The sequence below is a fragment of the Microtus pennsylvanicus genome, chromosome 20 (assembly GCF_037038515.1).
Source record: "Microtus pennsylvanicus isolate mMicPen1 chromosome 20, mMicPen1.hap1, whole genome shotgun sequence".
NCBI classification, from domain to species: Eukaryota; Metazoa; Chordata; class Mammalia; order Rodentia; family Cricetidae; genus Microtus; species Microtus pennsylvanicus.
In genome coordinates, this window is record NC_134598.1 from 9,865,830 (window position 1) to 9,886,564 (window position 20,735).

A 20,735-nucleotide genomic window follows, 5' to 3' on the forward strand; every position below is an offset into this window, starting at 1 on the left:
CTATATGTATAAAGATGTATTTCAGATAGATAGATATTCTTGAAATCTTTCAAAGACTATAGAATATGCCATTTAAAATGTTTTCTGAACTTAGAACTTTTCATGATAATGAGACACATCTGCTCCTGGCAGCACCAATTGCTTCAAGAGGAAAATGGGCATCAAAGAGACTCCTTATGAAGTTTGCTAGCCAGTTGGGCAAGAAACTGTTCTTGCCTATACTGTTTTTTGGTATGTTGTGTGAACTGGATATGCAGGACCCACAGAGAGATGCCTGCTGAACTTGCCTAAAAGTGAAACCATCTTTCAGGGTTCCTGCTTATGAAAGAGTCTGCTAGACATTCTGCAGGACACAGAAAGTGACTGACACACTGCCAATATAGGTGGAACTGTCTTTGAAATTTCCTGCTTCATGGAAAAATCTTCTGGATACTATGGGCCTGGAGGCTGAGTATGGATGTCCCAATAATACAGGAGAACTTTGGATGACTGTCCAGGTAGTGAGATGTTTCTGTCAGTTCTAGAGTTTTGGAAGTTGCTTATGATGAACTTATTGGTTACTTAGGTAATATTATACCCTTCTAGAGTCATTGATGGAGTTGAAGAATTTATAGTTATACTTAGTTTTCCTTAGTTATGATAAAAGATAGATATAAATATCGTGATTGTCATTCTTGTTTAATACCTGTTTAGTATGTGTAATTTTACCATGTCAAAATTAAAAGCTTCCTTTTTATTTAAATAGAAAAAGGGAGGTGATGTGGGACTCCCCTATGTATGCTGTGAATACCACTGGTTAATAAAGAAACTGTTTTGGACCTATGGCAGGGCAGAACAGAGGTAGGCGGGGAAAACTACACTGAATGCTGGGAGACAAGAGCTAGAGTCAAGGAGAAGCCATGTAGCCCTGCCAGAGACAGACGCTGGAACTTTAGCTGGTAAGCCACAGCCAAATGGTGATACACAGATTAACAGAAATGGATTAAATTAATGTATAAGAGTTAGCCAATAAGAAGCTAGAGCTAATGGGCCAAGCAGTGATTTAATACAGTTTCTATGTGACTATTTGGGCTCTGAGCTGCTGGGAAGCTGGGAAACAAACAAGTGGCTTTTCTTCAACACTCTTGTGATACTTACATGACTAACACTCCTATTGTCTGTAACTTTCAAGCCTTCTGTTCTTAGCTGGTCTCAGGAAAAGCTACTGACTTGGTGGTGTTTAGTCCCCTGAGGTTGCACTGTTTTTAGAGGCTCTGGTGACTGAAGGGTCTGGACTATGTGCACATGACTGTGCTGGCTAGTTATGTGTGCTTGATACAAGCCTGAGCCATTTAGGAAGAGGGAACCTCAGTTGAGTTGCCCCCACTAGATCAGGCTATGAGAAAGCCTGATTGGTGGGAATGTGGGAGTGCTCAGCTCAGGGTGGATTGGGCCAGGTCTGGTGATCCAGGGTATTGTTAGAAACCAAGCCAGTAAGCAGCATTCCTCCGTGTTCTCTGCATGAGCTCCTGCCCTGACCTCCGCAGTGATGAACTGTATCATGGGGGTGTATACCACAACAAATTTCTTCCTCCTCATGGTTCTGGTTGTCGTTTTATGTTATTCCAAGAGTAGAAACTCTAACGAAGATGCTGACCAGACAGGGATGTTCCAGGATTGGAGACTAGAGAGCAATGTGATGGGCATGCAGAGTTGATTTCCAGGGATAGTTGAGACCAGTGTTTAAGGACCAGACATGAGTGCTGTGGTCCTAACAGAGAAAGGCATACAGATGAAGTAGCTCAGAGAAGACTCTGTGTTGGAGGACTTGGAAGAGAAGCAGTTCCTTCAGAGCAAAAGGCCAGTTTGAGTCTTTACAGATTGAGCCAGAACGTTTTGAAATTCTAAGGAAAGGGACACCTGACTTCAACTTTGGTGGAATATGCCTGGTTTATTTTATCTGGAACCAGAGAGTCAGTTGGGCACATCTCTAGAGCCAGGAACCAGATGCAAACTCACACACTACTCTAGAGGGTCTGAGTATGGCTTGCTGGGAAATTAAGCAAGAGATCCTGTCTCTGGTCAGTCAGGGGCAGTCATGGAGGTTACGACTCAAGATGGCTGTGCTTGAATCTGTGCAACAAGCAGAGGGGCCTTTGGAGGAAAAATCATTTCCTCACCCAGTCATGCTGGGACTTAGGTATCTGGGGTCTCAAGCGCCATCACCTTGTTTTCCTGTGAGGTCAGCCTTCCTGTTTGTAGTTGGCCCCCGCTTTTTCCCTGTCAGGTGCTGTAAAGGAAGACACCAGCTCAGCCTGTCCCCTGCAGTTCTAGAGACAAGGAGAGCAACTTTGTTTCCTGAAGAGAGATTCTAGCTGAGGACCCTGAGGAGGACACCTGAGCTCAGAGCCCCATTTCCTTGTGAATGTGACCTAAGTCTATGTGATGATCAGCCACAAAACCTAAGTGTGTTCACAAAGCCTGCATTTGTGGACGTGAACTGCGTGATGCAGAGGCCCAAGCTGCACCAGAGACTTGACTGTAGTGGGCATTGGTAAGGAAATGTGATATGGGATTCTTCCCTGCATGCGATGAATATGTTTTATTACCATTGGTTAATAAATAAGCTGTTTTGGCCTATGGCAGGGCAGGATATAAGTAGGTGGGAAAACTCAACTGAAAAGAGGGAGAGAGCAAGCAATGTCATGCCCATGCCATATTGCTGTTGAAAGAGGAAGATGCCAGAACCTTGCCAATAAGCTACAGCCTCGTGGGGATACATAGATTAATAGAAATAGGGTAATTTAAGATGTAAGAGCTAGCTAGGAATATGCCTGAACCATTGGTCAAACAGTGTTGTAATCAATACAGTTCTGGTGTGATTATTCAGGTCAGGGTGGCTGAAAATGAAAGGGCAGTCTCCATTTACAGAAATGTGTACATATTCCCATATGAGTAGCAGATGCAAAGATCATAAGAGAAAGGAGGTGTGTTACTGAGTAGTCAGTGGTGGTTTCCTTGGCAGCAAGTTAGGGAATGTCAAAGGTCGTTATATTTCACACGAATAAAGAGGTGAAAGATCAGAGAAGTGAGGCGTGAATAAATGCCAAGACAGGCAGTCAGCAAAGAACAAACTGTGGACTTCCTGCTAGAAGCCTGCCTTCCTCTGTGTCTCCTGAGTCCTGCGTGCCTACTTTGTTCTCTGTGAATAGAAGCCAGGTTCACTCTGTCCCAGACTGTCTGTCCCTGTCCTTTGAAAGCCATGTGGCTCTACCTGGTGGCTCTAGTGGGCCTGTGGACCCTCCTGCGCTTGATCAGGGAGAGGCAGGTGGTGAGCCATCTCCAAGACAAGCATGTCTTCATCACGGGCTGTGACTCGGGTTTTGGGAACCTGCTGGCAAGACAGCTGGACAGGAGAGGCATGAGGGTGCTGGCTGCATGTCTGACGGAGAAGGGAGCCGAGGAGCTGAGGAACAAGACATCAGACAGGCTGGAGACAGTGATCCTTGACGTCACCAAGACAGAGAGTATTGTGGCAGCCACTCAGTGGGTGAAGGAGCGTGTGGGGAACAGAGGTACCATGTAGATCCTTGTCTGTGTCTGCTGGTTTGTTGGCGGCATGAAGGGAATGTCTGCTTTGCCCACATAGATTCCCAATGTGGGTGGGGGTGGAATTGAGGGGGCTGCAGACTCCGGCCCTCCCCAGCACGTCAGCTCTTCCCCTTACTCCTACACCCAGTCCTTCAAGCTCTCTACTCTTGGTCAGCTGGTGCCCTGTGTGATCTCATGTCCCCACTCCCGTCTGTCCTCTTCTGCCACTGTGTGGAGGAAGACTGGACTCTTGGCTGCTGAGTGCCACATTAGAGAGAGTGAGAGAGAGGAGGGCTGGTCCCTGGCTCTATATGAAGCTGGCTGGTCCTGTGACAGTTGCATCTCCTCTATCAGTACAGGAACCTGGTCTCCTCTTCCACCTGGGATTCCTTGTGGGAAGCCAAAGTCACTGCCATGATTAAGTGCACACTCACACTGGAGGATGACTTAGGAAAGAAAACCTAGGAAGGGCTCTCTCTTTTCTCTCTCTCTCTCTCTCTCTCTCTCTCTCTCTCTCTCTCTCTCTCTCTCTCTCTCCCTCTCCCTCTCTCTCTCCCTCCCTCCCTCCCTCCCTCCCTCCCTCCCTCCCTCCCTCCCTCCCTCCCTCCTTCCTTCCCTGCCTTCAGAGGGGAAAGACTTGTTCCCCTCTGCTTTTGAGCCAAGGAGCAAGTTTTGAAATCAGCAAATGTCGTGTTTATTTTGAGCCAAGCAGTCTCCAACACACTCTGCATAGATACTGACAGTGGAGATGTTGTCTTCAGCTGTAAGCCTTTCTGACTAGTTACTTGAATATCCAGGACCGAAAGACCAGAAGGGATGAGGAAGGGTAGCCTGCAGAGCACCGTATTATGAAGTTGAGAGTGCAGGCTCAGTGCTGTTGGCGATCAGCAAGCATTATCACCTCCCTTATCCTCTCCCTGGGTTTTGCAAGCATCTGAGGAGAGCTCCTCAATATTGATGCTGGACCCTTCAAGGCCCAGCTTCATCCGAGCCCTGAACATAACACTGTTTTCCAAAACCTCCCCAATCACATTTGTTTGTTTCTGAAACTCTTTCACCCAGATGTTGGTTTTCTCCTTACTATTTTTCTGTGTTGTATTTTCCTCTGTTCCTCTCTCCCTAAACTTCCTTATCACTGTCTTCCTTTGCCATTTGAAAGACAAAGACAGTATTGTGCAGTGTGTCTTACTATTCTATTTATGAAGAGGGATATCATGACCATGGTAATTATTTTTTCCATGACAGGTTTCTCCATGTAACAGCCCTAGTTATTCTGGAAGTGACTTTATAGACCAGGCTGACCTTGAACTCACAGAGATCCACCTGCCGCTCCTTCCTGAGTGCTGGGATTAAAGCCATACTGTCCTAGCACTGCCCAGTGACGATGGTAACACTTAGAAAGGAAGACATTTTTTTACGACTGGCTTAGAGTTTCAAAGGTTTAGTCCATTATCAGAAGGGCAAGAAGCTTGGTGGCACACAGCAATCATGATTCAGGAGAAGGAGCTGAGAATCCTACATCTAAATCAGTTACACATCCATTCATCCAGACAGAAGGAAGAGAGAGATTTGTTTCAGGCTTGGGCTTTAGAAGTCCCATAATTCATCCCAGTGACACACTTCCTCCAACCAGGCCACAGTCACTCCTACAAGGCCACACCTCCTAATTCCTCTCAAGCAGTGCTATTCCACAATGACCAAGCTTTCAAATCTATGGACCTAAGGCTCACATTCTTGTTCAAACTAACACCGCAATTAAAAGAATAAAATATCTTCAAGAATGGGAATAATATGTAAAATATAAACATAGTTTCATGATCTCCAATAAACGCAGGCACACTATGTCTCCAACATCTGTAAAATCAGTGAGTGAGAAATGACTGCTTCTTGCTTCTCAGGCAGAGACCTGGGTCATGGAGACCTAGAGGATGGTATCCATGCTGTGAGCTTACAGCCTCAGGGATGGTTCCCCAGCCCTGATGACACCATGCTGCTCTTCATGTGTTCTAGTCTCCAGGAAACACATGTCTAAGCTGTCTTATCTTGTGGACTGTGCATTTCATCCATAACTATACCTGTGCTTGTGACTCTCTCTATTCCTCTGTACCCAGGACTTTGGGGCCTGGTCAACAATGCTGGCATCTCCATCCCCTCGGGGCCCAATGAGTGGATGAACAAAGAGGATTTTGCCAAGATACTGGATGTGAACCTGTTGGGCGTGATCGAGGTGACTCTGAGCATGCTGCCCTTAGTGAGGAAGGCCAGGGGACGTGTGGTCAACGTCTCCAGCATCATGGGTCGAGTATCTTTCTTTGGTGGTGGTTACAGCATCTCCAAGTATGGTGTAGAGGCCTTCTCGGACTCCCTCAGGTATTGACAGGGATGTGGGTCCCTGAGGGAAGCTTTGACTGGGATTTTATTCTATCAAGGCCATTGTGAGGCCATCATGGAGATGGCAAACTCTAGTTTGGGGCCCTTTCAACTCATCCTCGCTGAATCAGTCACTGGGAAGCACATTTCTGTGTCTCCAGTAGAGGGCAGGACTGAGAGCTGAGTTCAGTTCATCTTGTCCTGTCGGAGGAGGGAGGGCACTGTGGGACATTATTGACATAGAATTGGTCCTGCAAGTCAAGATTACAGACCCCTGAGCTCTATGATGCTGAACATGTTTTTTAGTTGGGCTTTATAAATGAAGACTGCTTGTTCATGTCCCAGTCACCCAGCCCTAAATAATCACACAGAAACTATATTAATTACAACACTGTTTGGCCTATGGCTCTAACATATTCCTGGATAACTCTTATATCTTAAATTAACCCCTTTTTATTAATCTGTGTATCTCCACAAGGCTGTAGCCTACTAGTAAGGTTCCAGTATTTGTCTCTTCAGCAGCTACATGACATCTCCTTGACTCTGCCTATTCTCTCTATATATCTCTGTTCATGCTTACCATTTGGCTTTACTCTGCTTAGCCATTAGCTGAAGCAACCTTATTCATCAATCAATATAAGCAACACATTTACAGAAGGAAATCCCACATCTGTTGTAGTGAAGAGGGCAGCGGGCTGCATCCCACCTGGCTCCCAGCTGCCTGGTAGTTTACACCCAAAATAATTACATGGAAACTGTATTCATTTAAACACTACCTCACCCCTTATATCTAGCCTCTTCTTGGCTAATTCTTACATATTCATTTAACCCATCTCCATTAATGTGCATCGCCACTTGACTGTGACTTACCGGCATGAGTCTAACCAGTGCCGTCTTGGAGAGGAGAGCCATGGCGTCTGCCACATTGTCTTCTTCCTCCCAGAATTCTGTTCTGTCTACCACGCCCATCTAAGGGCTTCCCTATCAAAACCCAAAGCAGTTTTCTTTATTCAACCAATGAAAGCAACACATAGAAAGAAGACCCTCCTACACAACACATCATCTCCTATTTTCTGTCTAATTAAAAAGGAAGGTTTTAACTTTAACATAGTAAAATTACATATAACAAAACAGTCATCAAGCAGAACTATAGTTAAAATACTTAACCTATTTACATTTAGCAAATTAAGAAAAATACTACATCATCAATCCAATATTTGTGATTAAAAAATTTTATATCTATTTTATCTTTTATCATAATGAAGAAAAACAATAATTATAACTCTCTATTCTTCCACTCAGTCGAAGACCCCAGAAGGATATATATATATATTACCTAAGGAAACAGGAAGTGTATTGTAAGCAACTTTCAAAGTTCGATAGGTGACAGAAATATCTTGCTGCCTGAACTGTCACCTAAAGCTCTTCTGTAGCATTGGGCATCAATCTTTAGTCTACAGGCCCATAATATGTGGCAGACTTTCCAGTCAGTCAGGAAATTTGAAATACTGTTTTGCTTCTATTGGCAGTTGGTCAGTTACTTTATTCTGTGTCCTAAAAATGTCTGGCAGACTCTTTCATGAAACAGGAATCCTGAAGGACTGTCTCACTTTCTATAGGCAACTTCAGCAGTCATTTTTCTGTGGGTCCAATTCATATAGCATACCATCAAGCAGTCCAGGCAAGAGCACTTTCTTGCCCAAATGGCTAGCTTTGTCACATTGAAGGCAAATTCCATAACTAGCTTCTTCAATGCCCATCAACCTCTCTGAAGTAATTAGTTCTGCCAGAATCAGACATGTCTCATTGTTGAGAAAAGTCTAAGTTCTTAAAACATTTTAAATGCTATTTTCTGTTGGTCTTTGAAGTGTTGAAGAGTATCTATCTACCTGAAATATATCTCTGTATATCTAGAAAACCTAATATGACTACAAGTTTGACTATTACAAATGACTATAATTTTTAATTATACATTAATGTCCATAATTTTTAATTATACATTACATTTTTAAATGAGCTGCATAAACATAATGCCTTAAACAAGAGTAGAAATGTACATATAACAAAATCGACCTTAAATCTATAGCAATAAACCAAGATCCATACCAATGCAAAGTATTCATATCTATATCTTATATCTATCCTTGTTTTTTTTTGGTAAGATATTTGCTGTGACCATTAAACTTTTATAATCAACACCCTTTAAATGATAACCAACATTTATAAACCATAATTTTGGAAATTTGAGCATTATTTTCTCCAAACTGCTTCCTGCTCTTTGATGGGTGAAGTATTTTTAGGGTTCACCGAGACCTTTCAGGGGGTCTTGTTCCATCAAACCACATTAGCCTGGAAAGAATCTATAGGTTCTAATCCTCTGTGGAAACAAATGCAGAACCTCTTTTTCAAAGTAACATCTTGAGATCCAAATTTTGAAGTCAAGATACCTTTATGTTGGTTTAACTTAGCATCCTCCAGAATCAAATGTCTCCCTGCGGTCTAACAATTCAAAGAACACAATAATATACATAACCCAGGCTCTCTGTGTATATTCCATCTTTACCTGACTTATTTTTCTTCACTCCTTTAATCTATAACTGTCTGTACTCTTTTACTTTTACTGTCTCTTTAAGGATTTGTTTTATTTTTAAAACCATTTATTTCCTTTTATAACTGTCTATACTCTTTTTTTTCTCTTTCAGAAGCCTATGTACATTTTTTTAGAATACACTATGATGCATTTGGAGGTTTATTTCTATTAGAATTTGTCTTTATTGAGTATCTGTAAACATTTTCTGAGCAGGAGTGCCCCCTTTTAACAAAAACAATGTTAAGGGGACATGATTAGAACGAAGGCTGCTTTGCCTTTTGTCTCTGCCCAGTCCAAAATGGCAGAGGTGTGTTCACCACCAGTTCTGTGAGTAATGCTTAACCCCCACCTCCAGGGAAACAGAGGGTCTGTGTCACCATGAAGCAACTTGTAGCACTCTACTCACAAACACCATTTAAATGCTCCATTACAAGACCTTCTGAAAAAAAAAACAGAGCCATTTAAGCAGCCAGCATGAGCCAGAAAGTCAGCTCTTAAAGGAGCCACACAGTTTTTGAGGCTACTGTTGAGTTAGGAAGCCTTCTCTTAAAGAAACCACATCTCTGTTTGCCTCTAGCAAACACAGCCCACCTGAGAAAATACTGCTACTAAGAATCTGTGCTTAAGGCTGTTCTTTTGTGTCTAGAATTCCTTCCAAACCTCTCTCAGGTTTTATGTGGTGTCATTATGTGATTGGAGACTGCTCCTTCATTTCCCGACTGCCCTGACATGACTAATCACACAGAAACTATATTAATTAAAACACTGTTAGATCGATAGCTTAGATGTATTCCCAGATAGCTCTTACATTTTAAATTAGCTAGTTTCTATTAATCCGTGCATCATCACGAGATTATGAACCACTGGTAATTTCCAGTGGCATCTTTCTCCTTCAGCAGCTACATGGCATCTCCTTGACTCCATCTATTCTCTCTCTCTCTCTCTCTCTCTCTCTCTATATATATATATATATATATATATATATATATATATATATATTCAGATTTCCCTCCTGTCATTGACAGAAAAAGCTTTATTCATCAACTAATAAAAGCAACACATATACAGAAGGACATCCCACATGACGGCTGTACATTTCATTGTATCTACAGACAGGTATCAGGCCACTGTAGAATCCACAATCAACACATTCCAGAGACCAGAAATGTTTTGAACCTGACCTGACCTGAAGACTATGGCAACTAACAGAGGAGACACAAATGATGTGGTTCCTTCCCTAGTAGTGGCCATGGCCCAGTCAGCTGTGTCGGCCATGGTTGTCATCTCTTTGTCGTCAGGGTCCCCTAGCAGGACTGGGCAGCAGCAGAGTGAAGGTTGAACATGGAAACCTGGAACCTGATTGTAGGTGGATTCTCCTTGGGGAAAGGACGTGAGATATGGAGGAGGATGGTCACCAGGTGGGCTGAAGTAGACCTGAGGAGAGCCGTAGGGTGCTAGACAGTTATGTACAGCACATCAAAGGTATGGCAAGAGGGGAGCCATTCGGGGTAGGTCCATGGCTGCAGGGAACATGGAGGCTGTGGATGGGAGGAAGTGGCAGGCAAGGGCTTGCTCTCTGAAGACCCCTACGGGAAGCAAGGGGGAGATGTCCTGGGAGCGTCCTGGGACCGATGAGGGCAGACTGAGACTTAGGGGTGAGATGGAGGTGACCTGGGCAAGGATGGTGATCTTTTCGTCAGCCCTACACGGAGAGAGCTCACACATGCTGTCATAGAACAGAGTGCCTGGTTTTAGGCAGGTGAGCTTCATGATCCAAATACTTAGGATGACATTTAAAGTGCAGAGGCATTGCCCTCACCATGAGTTTCATCCCCATCTGCTAGACAACGCCTGTCTGAAGCTTGTGGCCTCTTCTCACCACAGGCTCACATTGTCATGTGACTGTAGTCTGATTCTGAGTGACTTCACAGAAAGTCCTCTGAAGTCCTTGATGTCTCTCTATCTTGCAGGAGGGAGCTCTCCTATTTTGGCGTGAAGGTGGCTATTGTAGAGCCTGGCTTCTTCCGAACTGGTGTTTCCAATAGTGACCGGCATTTGTGTAGTGCTAAGATGCTGTGGGACCGGGCCAGCTCAGAAGTCAAAGAGATCTATGGCCAGAAGTTTCTAGCATCCTGTATGTGATCTATGGGGGACCAATCGAACTAGTCTAAATCCTAGGCTCCTATTCATTTTACCAGAAGTAACCACAGGATCTTTCTCTTCAAAATAAGGGCATTTAGACCCATGGGGTAGGTGGGTACCTTCCATGAAAGCATTCTTGACCTTCAGAGTGTGGGGCTCTGTTCCAGCTGAACCTCTCATCCTCTTCAGCCGAGAGTGAAGTCACCAATGGGAGCAGGGTTGGACAGCACTTTCCATGAACTGAGACCCAGGTGGAGCATGTGCATGATTGCTCCTTGAAGCCGGGCTGTGTCCTCTGGATGATGTGGGACAGGCTAGGCTTGGGCATGGCTTCTGACATGGGAGGCTTGGGCTCTAGTGAGGCTTTCCTCCATGTTGGTCGAGAATATGCGTGGTAGAGGTAATCACCCCCTGAATACTTTTTCCTTCTGCACAGATATGACAGGGCTAAAGTCACTGGACCAAAAGTGCAAAGAGGACCTCTCCTTGGTGACGGACTGCATGGAGCATGCGCTGACTTCCCGTCACCCCCGGACCCGATATTCAGCTGGTTGGGATGCCAAGCTCTTCTTCATCCCTGTGAGCTACCTGCCCACCTTTCTTGCCGATGCCATCTTCTACAGGGCCTCTCTGAAGCCTGACAAAGCTCTGTGAAACCTGCATCTGTTTCCATAGTTGGGGGTATAAGAGTGCAGTGTGAGGGAGAGGGTCCACAGAAGAAGATGCTGGGCTCGGGACAAACTCGTCATTGGGAGGAACATCCACAGGTGCCTGACTTCTTTTCCTTTGGTATGACCATGGAGAACATCGAGCCACAGGAGAAACTGCTATGTCTATGCAATGAATCCAATTTTGGTAAAAACACAAAGTGATCGTTCTTGTATCGTTATCATCCATTTTACTCAGTTTAACTTTAAAAAATTTTCTTGCCTGTCTGCATGTGTGTTTATATTGCATGTGAGTAGGAATACCCATAGAGTCCAGATGATTGATTTCCCTGGGCCTGCACTTACAGGCTCTTGTGAATTACCTAATTGTAGAGCTGGGAACACAGTTTTGGTCCTCTAGTCTACCACCTGTCCTTATGGCTAAACTCCTTATTTACATCTCTAGTTAATTTTCTATTTTGAGACAGGATCTCACTATGTCCCCCAGGTACATTATGACCTTCTCACTTTGGCACATCTCTTAGGTCTGACACCCAGGGGACCTTTGAGGGGCAGCGAGGGAATGAAGAAAGAACAGACACACAGACATGGACTGAAAAGCTGGCATCAGTGGCTCGTGTGTGCTCTGATGGAGCCTCAGCTGCTCCACTGTAAGCTGCAGCCTTGGCTTGTTTATTATAACAGCAAAGGGGAAGAGGCTGTCTAGGCTCTGTAGGAGGTCTGAAGGCAGCTGTCTCGGGCTAGAACCTCCAGGGAGCAGCAGTTGCTTGGTTTTGCTCACATTTAACCAGTACTGGAGAGTGCATGCCACCATGCATTGATTATATTATATTATATCATATCATATTATATTCAACCAATACATTTAAATACTATTACTCATGATAATAGTCTAGCATGTAATACTTCAAGCAATTCCTCATCAGACTCACAATGAGTGTTGGTTCCAGAATCAGAGCAGTGAAGAGACAGGACGACCAGGATGTGAAGGAGCTCAGAGACTCCAAATGCTCCTGTGTGGTTCATTCAGACAAGCCCAGGTTCTCCCTGTAGGGAGAGCAAGACCAGGGCATAGTGGGTCACTCCTGCAATGTTAGCATTCTGCAAAGCTGAGCCAGGAGGATCGCTGTGAGTGGAAGGCAAGTGGGACTATGAAGTCTGCTGGATTTACAGCTCCCTCTACATACGTGTGAACATAAATGTGTATATTCACAAACACCTTCACACACAAATCACATTTTAGAAAAAATACAATAGCATTTCTCAGCTTTACAGACTATAGATTGCAAGGAAGCTAATCATGAATCTCTTCTAAAATTCCATCCATAGTAGAAAATAAAAGGTTTTTTAAATTTCTGAATAATAATATTATCCACTATTGGCACAGAATTTTACAAAATGTAAATAGCAAATTGTTCATCTATCTTTCCATCTATCTATTATATATATATATCTTTACACTTTAATATATATGTAAAGTGTAAAGACATCCAATCATTTACTTCAGATAAATCCTTGGGCGATGATCCTAGATGTCCTAGGCTCTTATTAAGCAGGCAGGTATGGATAGCTGGTTTCAAGGGTGATTTTGTAATGTAATGACAGGGTTTGGCCAGCAGGTGCCGGAGGTGTAACGCCAAAGCAGGTCCTGGGCTGCTGTACCTCTGCTCTGGCTTTGGGTTCCGAAGTCGAGCCTCCTGTAAATTCTAAGCAGGACTGGAAGAAAATACACTGAACAGATTGTGGTTAGAGGGAAAAGAAAAGGAGCAGCGTGCAAGTGCAGGAGGTGCCGAGGGGCCACCAGTCGGTGGTAGGCAGGCAGAACGTAGCAGCCACCCTGCTCAGAGCTGTGGGGGCAGCCATGGGCTGTGAGCACGTGGAAAGGAACGCAAAGCTGCAGTCCAATCTGCTGCAGGCAGCATTCCAAATTAGGAGCTCCAGCTACTGAAGGGCATTCAGCTGCTTGCAGCTAGCTGCTGGCCTTTGTGAGCTCTGTTGCTTAAATGGAGCAGAGCAGAATGGCTGGCGTCGTGCCAGAATGCAGAGCACGCGTGCTGGCTGAGGAGCGGCTGTCCATACTGGCCAGGTGTGCCAGGAGCCTGGGAATGGCCAAGATGGGAGCAGGAACTAAGCAGCTCATGGGTGCCTACAGGCTAAGGCACCCATGAAGGTCCCCCTCACAGGCAGCGGAACACAGGAGGGGGCAGCTGAATTTCAAGGGGATCCTGCCTCTCGGGATTCTAGCAGGGTGTCTTGGCAAGGCGTGGGAAGCTGATGCCATGCACGTTAGCAGCAGGCCATGGGGTTCAGTTGGGCACTAAATGTAGGACAATCCACAAATGCTGACTAGGTTTCTTTCCCACCCGGTCCCCGCAGCTGTTAAGTCCCAAGCAAATCACACAAAGTTCTACATTAGTTATAAACTGATTGGTCCATTAGCTCAGGCTTCTTATTAACTCTTATAACTTATATTAGTCCACAATTCTTATCTGTGTTAGCCACATGGATCAGTACCTTTTTCAGTGAGGCAGTCACATCTTGCTTCTTCTGTGTCTGGGCCAGGACTGTGGAGGAATGGGCTTTTCTCTTCCCATCACTCTCCTGTTCTCATTGCCCCACCTCTACTTCCTGTCTGTTTGTCCTGCCTATACTTCCTGCTTAGCTACTGGCCAATTAGCATTTATTTAAAACATAGTTGTAAGAATACAGAGCATTGTTCCACACCATACAAGAGCCCCTTGAAAGGGATATCAAGAATTTATTAGAATACACTCACAGATACACAACTAGGTAAATAGCTGCCAAGATCTTACATTATGTCTGGGCATGAATGGAAACAGCAGTCTGAGCTCCGACCACCACTGAGGGAGGGAGAGAGGGAGAAGGGGAGCAGGAAAAAAAGAGAGAGTTCAGCCGCCCCCCTCTTTCCTTTGAAGAGGTCACTTTGGTAGACAAGATTCACCACCTCTAACCTCTCTCTGGTCAAGTCACACAGAGAGTAACACCCACTAGAGTACCCTGGTGTGGAACAGTCGCTGTGAATGTGTATTACTATCAATGGCTAACGAAGAGCTGCCTGGCATAGTCACAGTGAGCTGGCCCATCTCATGCATTTCAAGGCAAGAAAAATACCTACAGACAAGCTCACAGGCAATCTGAGGGAGGCCACCCCTCAAGTGAGATTCCCTGTCTCCAGGTGACTCTTCACTTTGTCACATGGACAAAAGCAAACCAGCACACAGGGGCAGGGCAGAAGCAGGAACAGAGCTAGAACCAAGGCAGTCACCCACTTGAAGGAAGGGTGGCCCAGCTCCAGGTCACAATTCTGCTGACAGCCACGGCTTAGCCTTAGGGTAGAGCTGTACTGTACCCACCGTTCTCCTCTTTATCAATGGCTTCTGTCCTTCCTTGAGCTTTGTGTAAAGGCTTCCTACTCTTAGGGCATGACTGGTGCTTTAGAGAATGGATAAATGAAAGGCTTTGGAAGCTCTCAGAGCCATGAAACTGGCTTTTCTCCTCATCTCTATTCCTTCTGCTCTCTGTCCTTACCCAGACCTTGTGTGACATGAAATCCTCTACTTTACTGTACAGTCCTCCATCCTAAGTCTAACAGATCCTGATTGGAACACTGATGTGGGACTCTTAGGGGAAACTGCTCAGTCAGTCCACATGTGATGTGAGACTCCCCTCTGGATGCTGTTGTAACATGAGGGGCTGCTCATTGGGGTTTCTGTCCTGCCCAGTTCCCACAGCGGGTAAGCCCCAAGAAATTACACAGAGGTCTATATTAATGATAAACTGATTGGCCCATTATCTAAAGCTTCTTATTAACTCTTATAACTTATATTAACCCATTATTCTTATCTATGTTAGCCACACGGCTCAGTACCTTTTTCAGCGGGGCAGGTCACATCCTGCTTCTTTGGTGTCTGGACAGGACTGCAGAAAGAGCTTCCCTCTTCCCAGAATTCTCCTGTTCTCATTTTCCCGCCTCTATTCCTATCTGGTTGTCCCACCTATACTTCCTGACTGGCTACTAGTCAATCAGCATTTATAAAAAAAAATTAACAGAGTACAGAATTGTCCTGTACCTTTTCCCCTTTTTTTAAAAAAAAATTATTTTTTTCATTCAAAAATTTGCACTTCCTCCCCTCTTCCCATTCCACTCCTGCTCCCCACTCCCCCTCCTCCCTCTCCCTCCCTCCTTAAGAGAGGTCAGGGAACCCTGCCCTGTGGGAAGTCCAAGGCCCTCCCCCCTCCATCCAGGCCTAGGAAGCTTTGCATCCAAATAGACTAGGGTCCCAAAAAGCCAGTACCTGCAGTAGAAACAAGCCCCAGTGCCTTTATCAATGGCTTCTCAGTCAGCCCCCATTGTCAGCCACATTCACAGAGTCTGGTTTGATCACATTTTCATTCAGTCCTGGTCCAGCTGGATTTGATGAGCTCCCATTAGAACAGGCACACTGTCTCACTGGGTAGGCCAGGAAACAAACAAGTGGCCTTCCTCCAACAAATTACAGATATGCAATAAAGACAAATACAGATGGAAAAGTATGGGTCACAGTGTTGGATTAATGTACATAGGCTTGGGATAGAGAAGAAAATGAATAATACAGGCAGTTATAAAAAGAAGTAAATGTTTTTTTAAAGCAAAGTCTTTAAGAAGACAGAGTATAGACAGTCATAGATTAAAGGAATAAAGATAATAAAATTACTATTAAAGGGTAATAGAGAAAAAAACAAGCCACCTAAAGATAAATATGCACAGAGAGTCTGGATTGTGTATACTATGTGGTTTCTTTGAATTTTTTTTACTGCAGAAAGACAATTGATTCTGGGGATTACGAAGCTAAACCAACATATATACTTTAAAGGTATCTTGATTTCAAAATATGGATCTAGGGATTCATTGCTTTAGAAAAGAGGTTCTTCTTTTGTTCCACAGAGGATGAAAAACCTGTGTATTCATTCCAAGCTAATGTGGTTTGATGGACCAAGACCCCCTAAAAGGTCACCTTGAATACCCCTCAAAAAATTACTTTACCCAATGAACAGCAAAAAGAAGTTTGGAGAATAACTATGCCCATATCCCCAAATGTTGTTTACAAATGTTTTTTTTTACATTTGGTAAAAATAGAAATGATCTTTCATGTATCATCATCATCCACTTTACTCATTTTAATTAAGAAATTTTTATTTGTCTGTCTGCATGTGTGTCTCTATTGCATATGAGTAGGAATACCCATAGAGTCCAGATGATTGATTTCCCTGGGCCTGCACTTACAGGCTCTTGTGAATTACCTAATTGTAGAGCTGGGAAGACAGTTTTGGTCCTCTAATCTACCACCTGTCCCTATGGCTAAACTCCTTATTTACATCTCTAGTTAATTTTCTATTTTGAGACAGGATCTCACTATGTCCCCCAGGTACATCATGACCTTCTCAATCTCTAGCCTTGCTTTAGCACATCTCTTAGGTCTGACACCCACAGGACCTTTGAGGGGCAGTGAGGGAATGAAGAAAAAACAGACACACAGACACATGGACTGAAAAGCTGGCATCAGTGGCTCGTGTGTGCTCTGATGGACCCTCAGCTGCTCCACTGTAAGCTGCAGCCTCGGCTTGTTTATTATAACAGCGAAGGGGAAGAGGCTGTCTAGGCTCTGTAGGAGGTCTGAAGGCAGCTGTCTCGGGCTAGAACCTCCAGGGAGCAGCAGTTGCTTGGTTTTGCTCACATTTAACCAGTACTGGAGAGTGCATACCACCATGCATTGATTATATTATATCATATTATATTCAACTAATACATTTAAATACTATTACTCATGATAATAGTCTAGCATGTAATACTTCAAGCAATTCTTCATCAGACTCACAATGAGTGTTGGTTCCAGCATCAGAGCAGTAAAGGGACAGATTGACCAGGATATAAAGGAAGGCAAGTGTAAATATGAAGTCTGATGGATTTACAGCTCTCTATGCATACAAGTGTACAGACATGTGTACAGACATGTGTACATATGAGCAGAGGAAAATACAAACTCCACCCCAGTAGTGACATAACTCCTTCAACAACTCCAACAAATTAACAAGTCCTAATAGTATCACTCCTGTGATATAGAAGCATTTCAATTGTATTTTAATAAATAAATCTTGCCTGGTGCTTGGGAAAGTAAAACAGCCACTCTGACTGACCTTATAGAACAGGCAATGGTAACACACACCTTTAATCCCAATAGCCACACTAGTTGTCATAGCAACAGGGTGGTGCATGCCTTTAATCCCAGTGGTGCTTACCTTTAAGCCCAGCCCTAGAGAGGATTATAAAACAGGAGGATACAGCTCTCAAACACAATCTTATTCTTCATTTCCTGGTGGCAGGACCACTATTTTCAGACTGAGTTCGAGGTAAGAACCAGTGGCTGACTGCTTTGCTTTTTGATTCTTTAGGTTGAACCCCAATTTCTCTCCCTGAGTTTTTATTAATTGTGTTTTGTTGTGAGATTATGGGGACCAATTATGTTCAAAGCAGCATACATGGGAATGGGCTCAAGTACGTGATGATGATACTGAGCAAAGTGTAATTAGAAGGAAATGCACTACAGGCGACTCCTCAAGGGCCCATTTCAAGGGCACCAGTGATTTTTCAGCATCCCCTCCAGAACGCCCAAGGTAAATAGCTGCTGTGGTCTTCCATTTTCACTGGATGTGAATGGAGCCAGCAGTTTGACTTCTAATCACCACACAAGAGGGCAAGCAGCCACCCCCAGTTTTCTTTTAAGAGGTCACATAGACAGACATGAAACACCTCCTTTATTGATCCATATAGCCCAAGGTCATGGGTATAGGAATACCCATATACAAAGGGGGCTTTGTCTAAAGAAGAAGGTTCTAAACCTAATACAATACTATATACAATAAGAACAATTATCAAATCATTTCTAGGAGAAAGAAAGGGCAACAACATACAATAAAATAAACCAATAAGAAATGTCAAGGAAAAAATACATACTAAATGTCCAGATCATATGTGAATGGCAAAACACAGAGATTACTCAGATAGCTGTCCTATCCTGAAGAATCTGAATCTCATACCTGTTATGCTCTTAGCTAAGCTATGAGAGGATTGTAACTGTAAGTATTTAATCTGCAACTCTACCAATGAACTGAGAGGGAAAATAATATTACACAAGTAAACAGGAAGTGCACCAGGCAACTTCCAAAAGATGTAAGAAATGATAGAAACAGTTGGCTACCTGGACAGTAACCCAAAGTCTCTCTGCAATGTTGGGGCGATCAACTTTGTCTAGAGGCCTAGAATATCTATCAGATCATTTCAGAAGCAGGAAAATTCGAAAGACCATCTACCCTGTCTTGGCAAGGTTCAACAGTCATTTCTCCATGTATCTTGCTTGTCCAGATGGGACAGCATGCTTACTGTCAGGAGTTGAGGTAAGGTCCTTTGCCCAATATGCCAGTTTTGCCAAGAAGAAAACAAGCTCTATATGGAGTGTCTTTGGTGCCCATCATACCCTTGGAAGTAGATTGGTGTTGTCAGGAGCAGTTGTGTCTCAGTCAATTCTAAATTAAGAATTCTAAATTAAGACAACATTTCAATGCCATGTTGTATAGGTCTTTAAAGTGTTTGAAAATAACCTGTAGAATGTGGGCCTGCTATTTGGGGTTTCTATCCTGCCCAGTTCCCACAACTGGTAAGCCCCAAAGAAAATCACACAGAAGTCTCCATAAGTTATAAACTGATTAGCCCATTAGCTCAGGCTTCGTATTAGCTCTTATAAGTTATATAGCCCATTATTCTTATTTATGTTAGCACATGGCTCGGTACCTTTTTCAGCAGGGTAGGTTACATCCTGCTTCTTATGTGGTTGAGACAGGACTGGGAAAAGAGCTTCCTTCTTCCCAGAATACTCCTGTTCTCATTGCCCCACCTCTACTTCCTGTCTGGTTTTCCTGCCTATACTTCCTGCCTGGCTACCGGCCAATCAGCATTTACTTAAAATATAATTGACAGAATATAGAATTGTCCTGTACCATTAACTGTAAGAGAAGAGAGTGCCTGCTTTTCATCCCATCTGCCCGGTTAGCTTGCACCCAAAATAATTACACAGAAACTGTATTCATTTACACACTGCCTGGCCCATTAGCTGTAACTTCTTATTGGCTAATTCTTTCATCTTAATTTAACCCATTTCCATTAATCTGTATATAGCCACATAACTGTGGTTTACCGGCAAGATTTTATCAGTGTCTGTCCCAGGCAGGAGATCCATGACATTCTGCCACTCTGCCCTTCTTCCCAGCATTCAGTTCTGTCTACTCTGCCTACCTGAGTTCTGCCCTATCAAAAGGCCAAGGTAGTTTCTTTATTCAATGAATGAAAGCAACACATAAAAGAAGGACCTCCTACACCAATAACCTATCTTTAAGGATATATCACTGTGCGTCTAGAGAACGTACCTAACATAAGTATGGCTAACATGGGTGGCTATTATCCTGTATTTATTAATAACCTATATAGCTTAAATAAAGTTTCACAGTATGAAAATAATCTTCAAACATGTACACAGCATAATCACAATGATCTCAAAGTTGTAAGAATGTATAAAATGTCTAGTCAGTGGTAGAAATATATAGTGCAATGTCAAAAATATTCTTAACTTGTATCAATGTGCAAAATATCTTAAGCAGCGTTAGAAAGATACATATAGTATAACAAAAATAGTTTCACATTTGTGTACAATAATACTGTAGACAGAAGTAGGAACATACACAATATGAGAAATAGAATTTTTATTTGTATCAATATTCAAATTATATTAGACAGGAATAAAAAATAACTTTACTCATGTATCAATATACAAGAATCTTTCCCAATATAAATCGCCTAAAACTAATAGTTGCTAAAATAGTTTATACATAATCACACTAATCTTCCTTATTAACCTATCCTATTTATTACATTTTTTTCTATTCCAAATGAGAATCCTGAGTCTAAATTGATTGTTCCACCCTCAACCATAATATGACTTATAAACAATTCCTAAAAGATGACAATTATCCATTACCTTGAGAAAACAAAATCTGTGGTAAGAGGGGTCTTTGTTCTCTTAAAATTGTTTCCCGCTGTCTAGGAGACGCAATATCTCTATGGGGTCCTGTAAATAACTAAAAAGGGGGGGGCAGCCACAGAGGTTACAACTCAAGGTGGCTGTGCCCATGTGTGCCTGAATCCGTGCAGCCAGGAGAGGGTCCTGTTGAGGTAAAAATCATTTCCTCCCCCAGTCATGCTGGGACTTAGGTATCTGGGGTCTCAAGCGCCATCACCTTGTTTTCCTGTGAGGTCAGCCTTCCTGTTTGTAGTTGGCCACCGCTTT

The 20,735-nt window shown here is 43.4% G+C and overlaps 2 protein-coding genes across 2 annotated transcripts in view; both read left to right on the top strand.

Annotated features, from left to right (window-relative positions):
• Positions 1 to 11,575, top strand: part of LOC142838650 (retinol dehydrogenase 16-like) — a 33,878-nt gene extending 22,303 nt beyond the window's left edge. Inside the window, exon 5 of the transcript XR_012908606.1 lies at positions 11,393 to 11,575. The gene's annotated coding sequence lies outside the window, so the exon portion shown is untranslated. The remainder of the gene's footprint in view (positions 1 to 11,392) is intronic.
• On the top strand, positions 3,175 to 11,374 carry LOC142838651 (retinol dehydrogenase 16-like). Its single transcript, XM_075954201.1, has 4 exons — positions 3,175 to 3,554; positions 5,682 to 5,940; positions 10,501 to 10,664; positions 11,109 to 11,374. The coding sequence occupies exons 1-4, from the start codon at positions 3,242 to 3,244 to the stop codon at positions 11,324 to 11,326; spliced, it is 954 nt and encodes a 317-aa protein (XP_075810316.1). The 5' UTR covers positions 3,175 to 3,241; the 3' UTR covers positions 11,327 to 11,374.
• Positions 11,576 to 20,735: the final 9,160 nt, after the last annotated feature.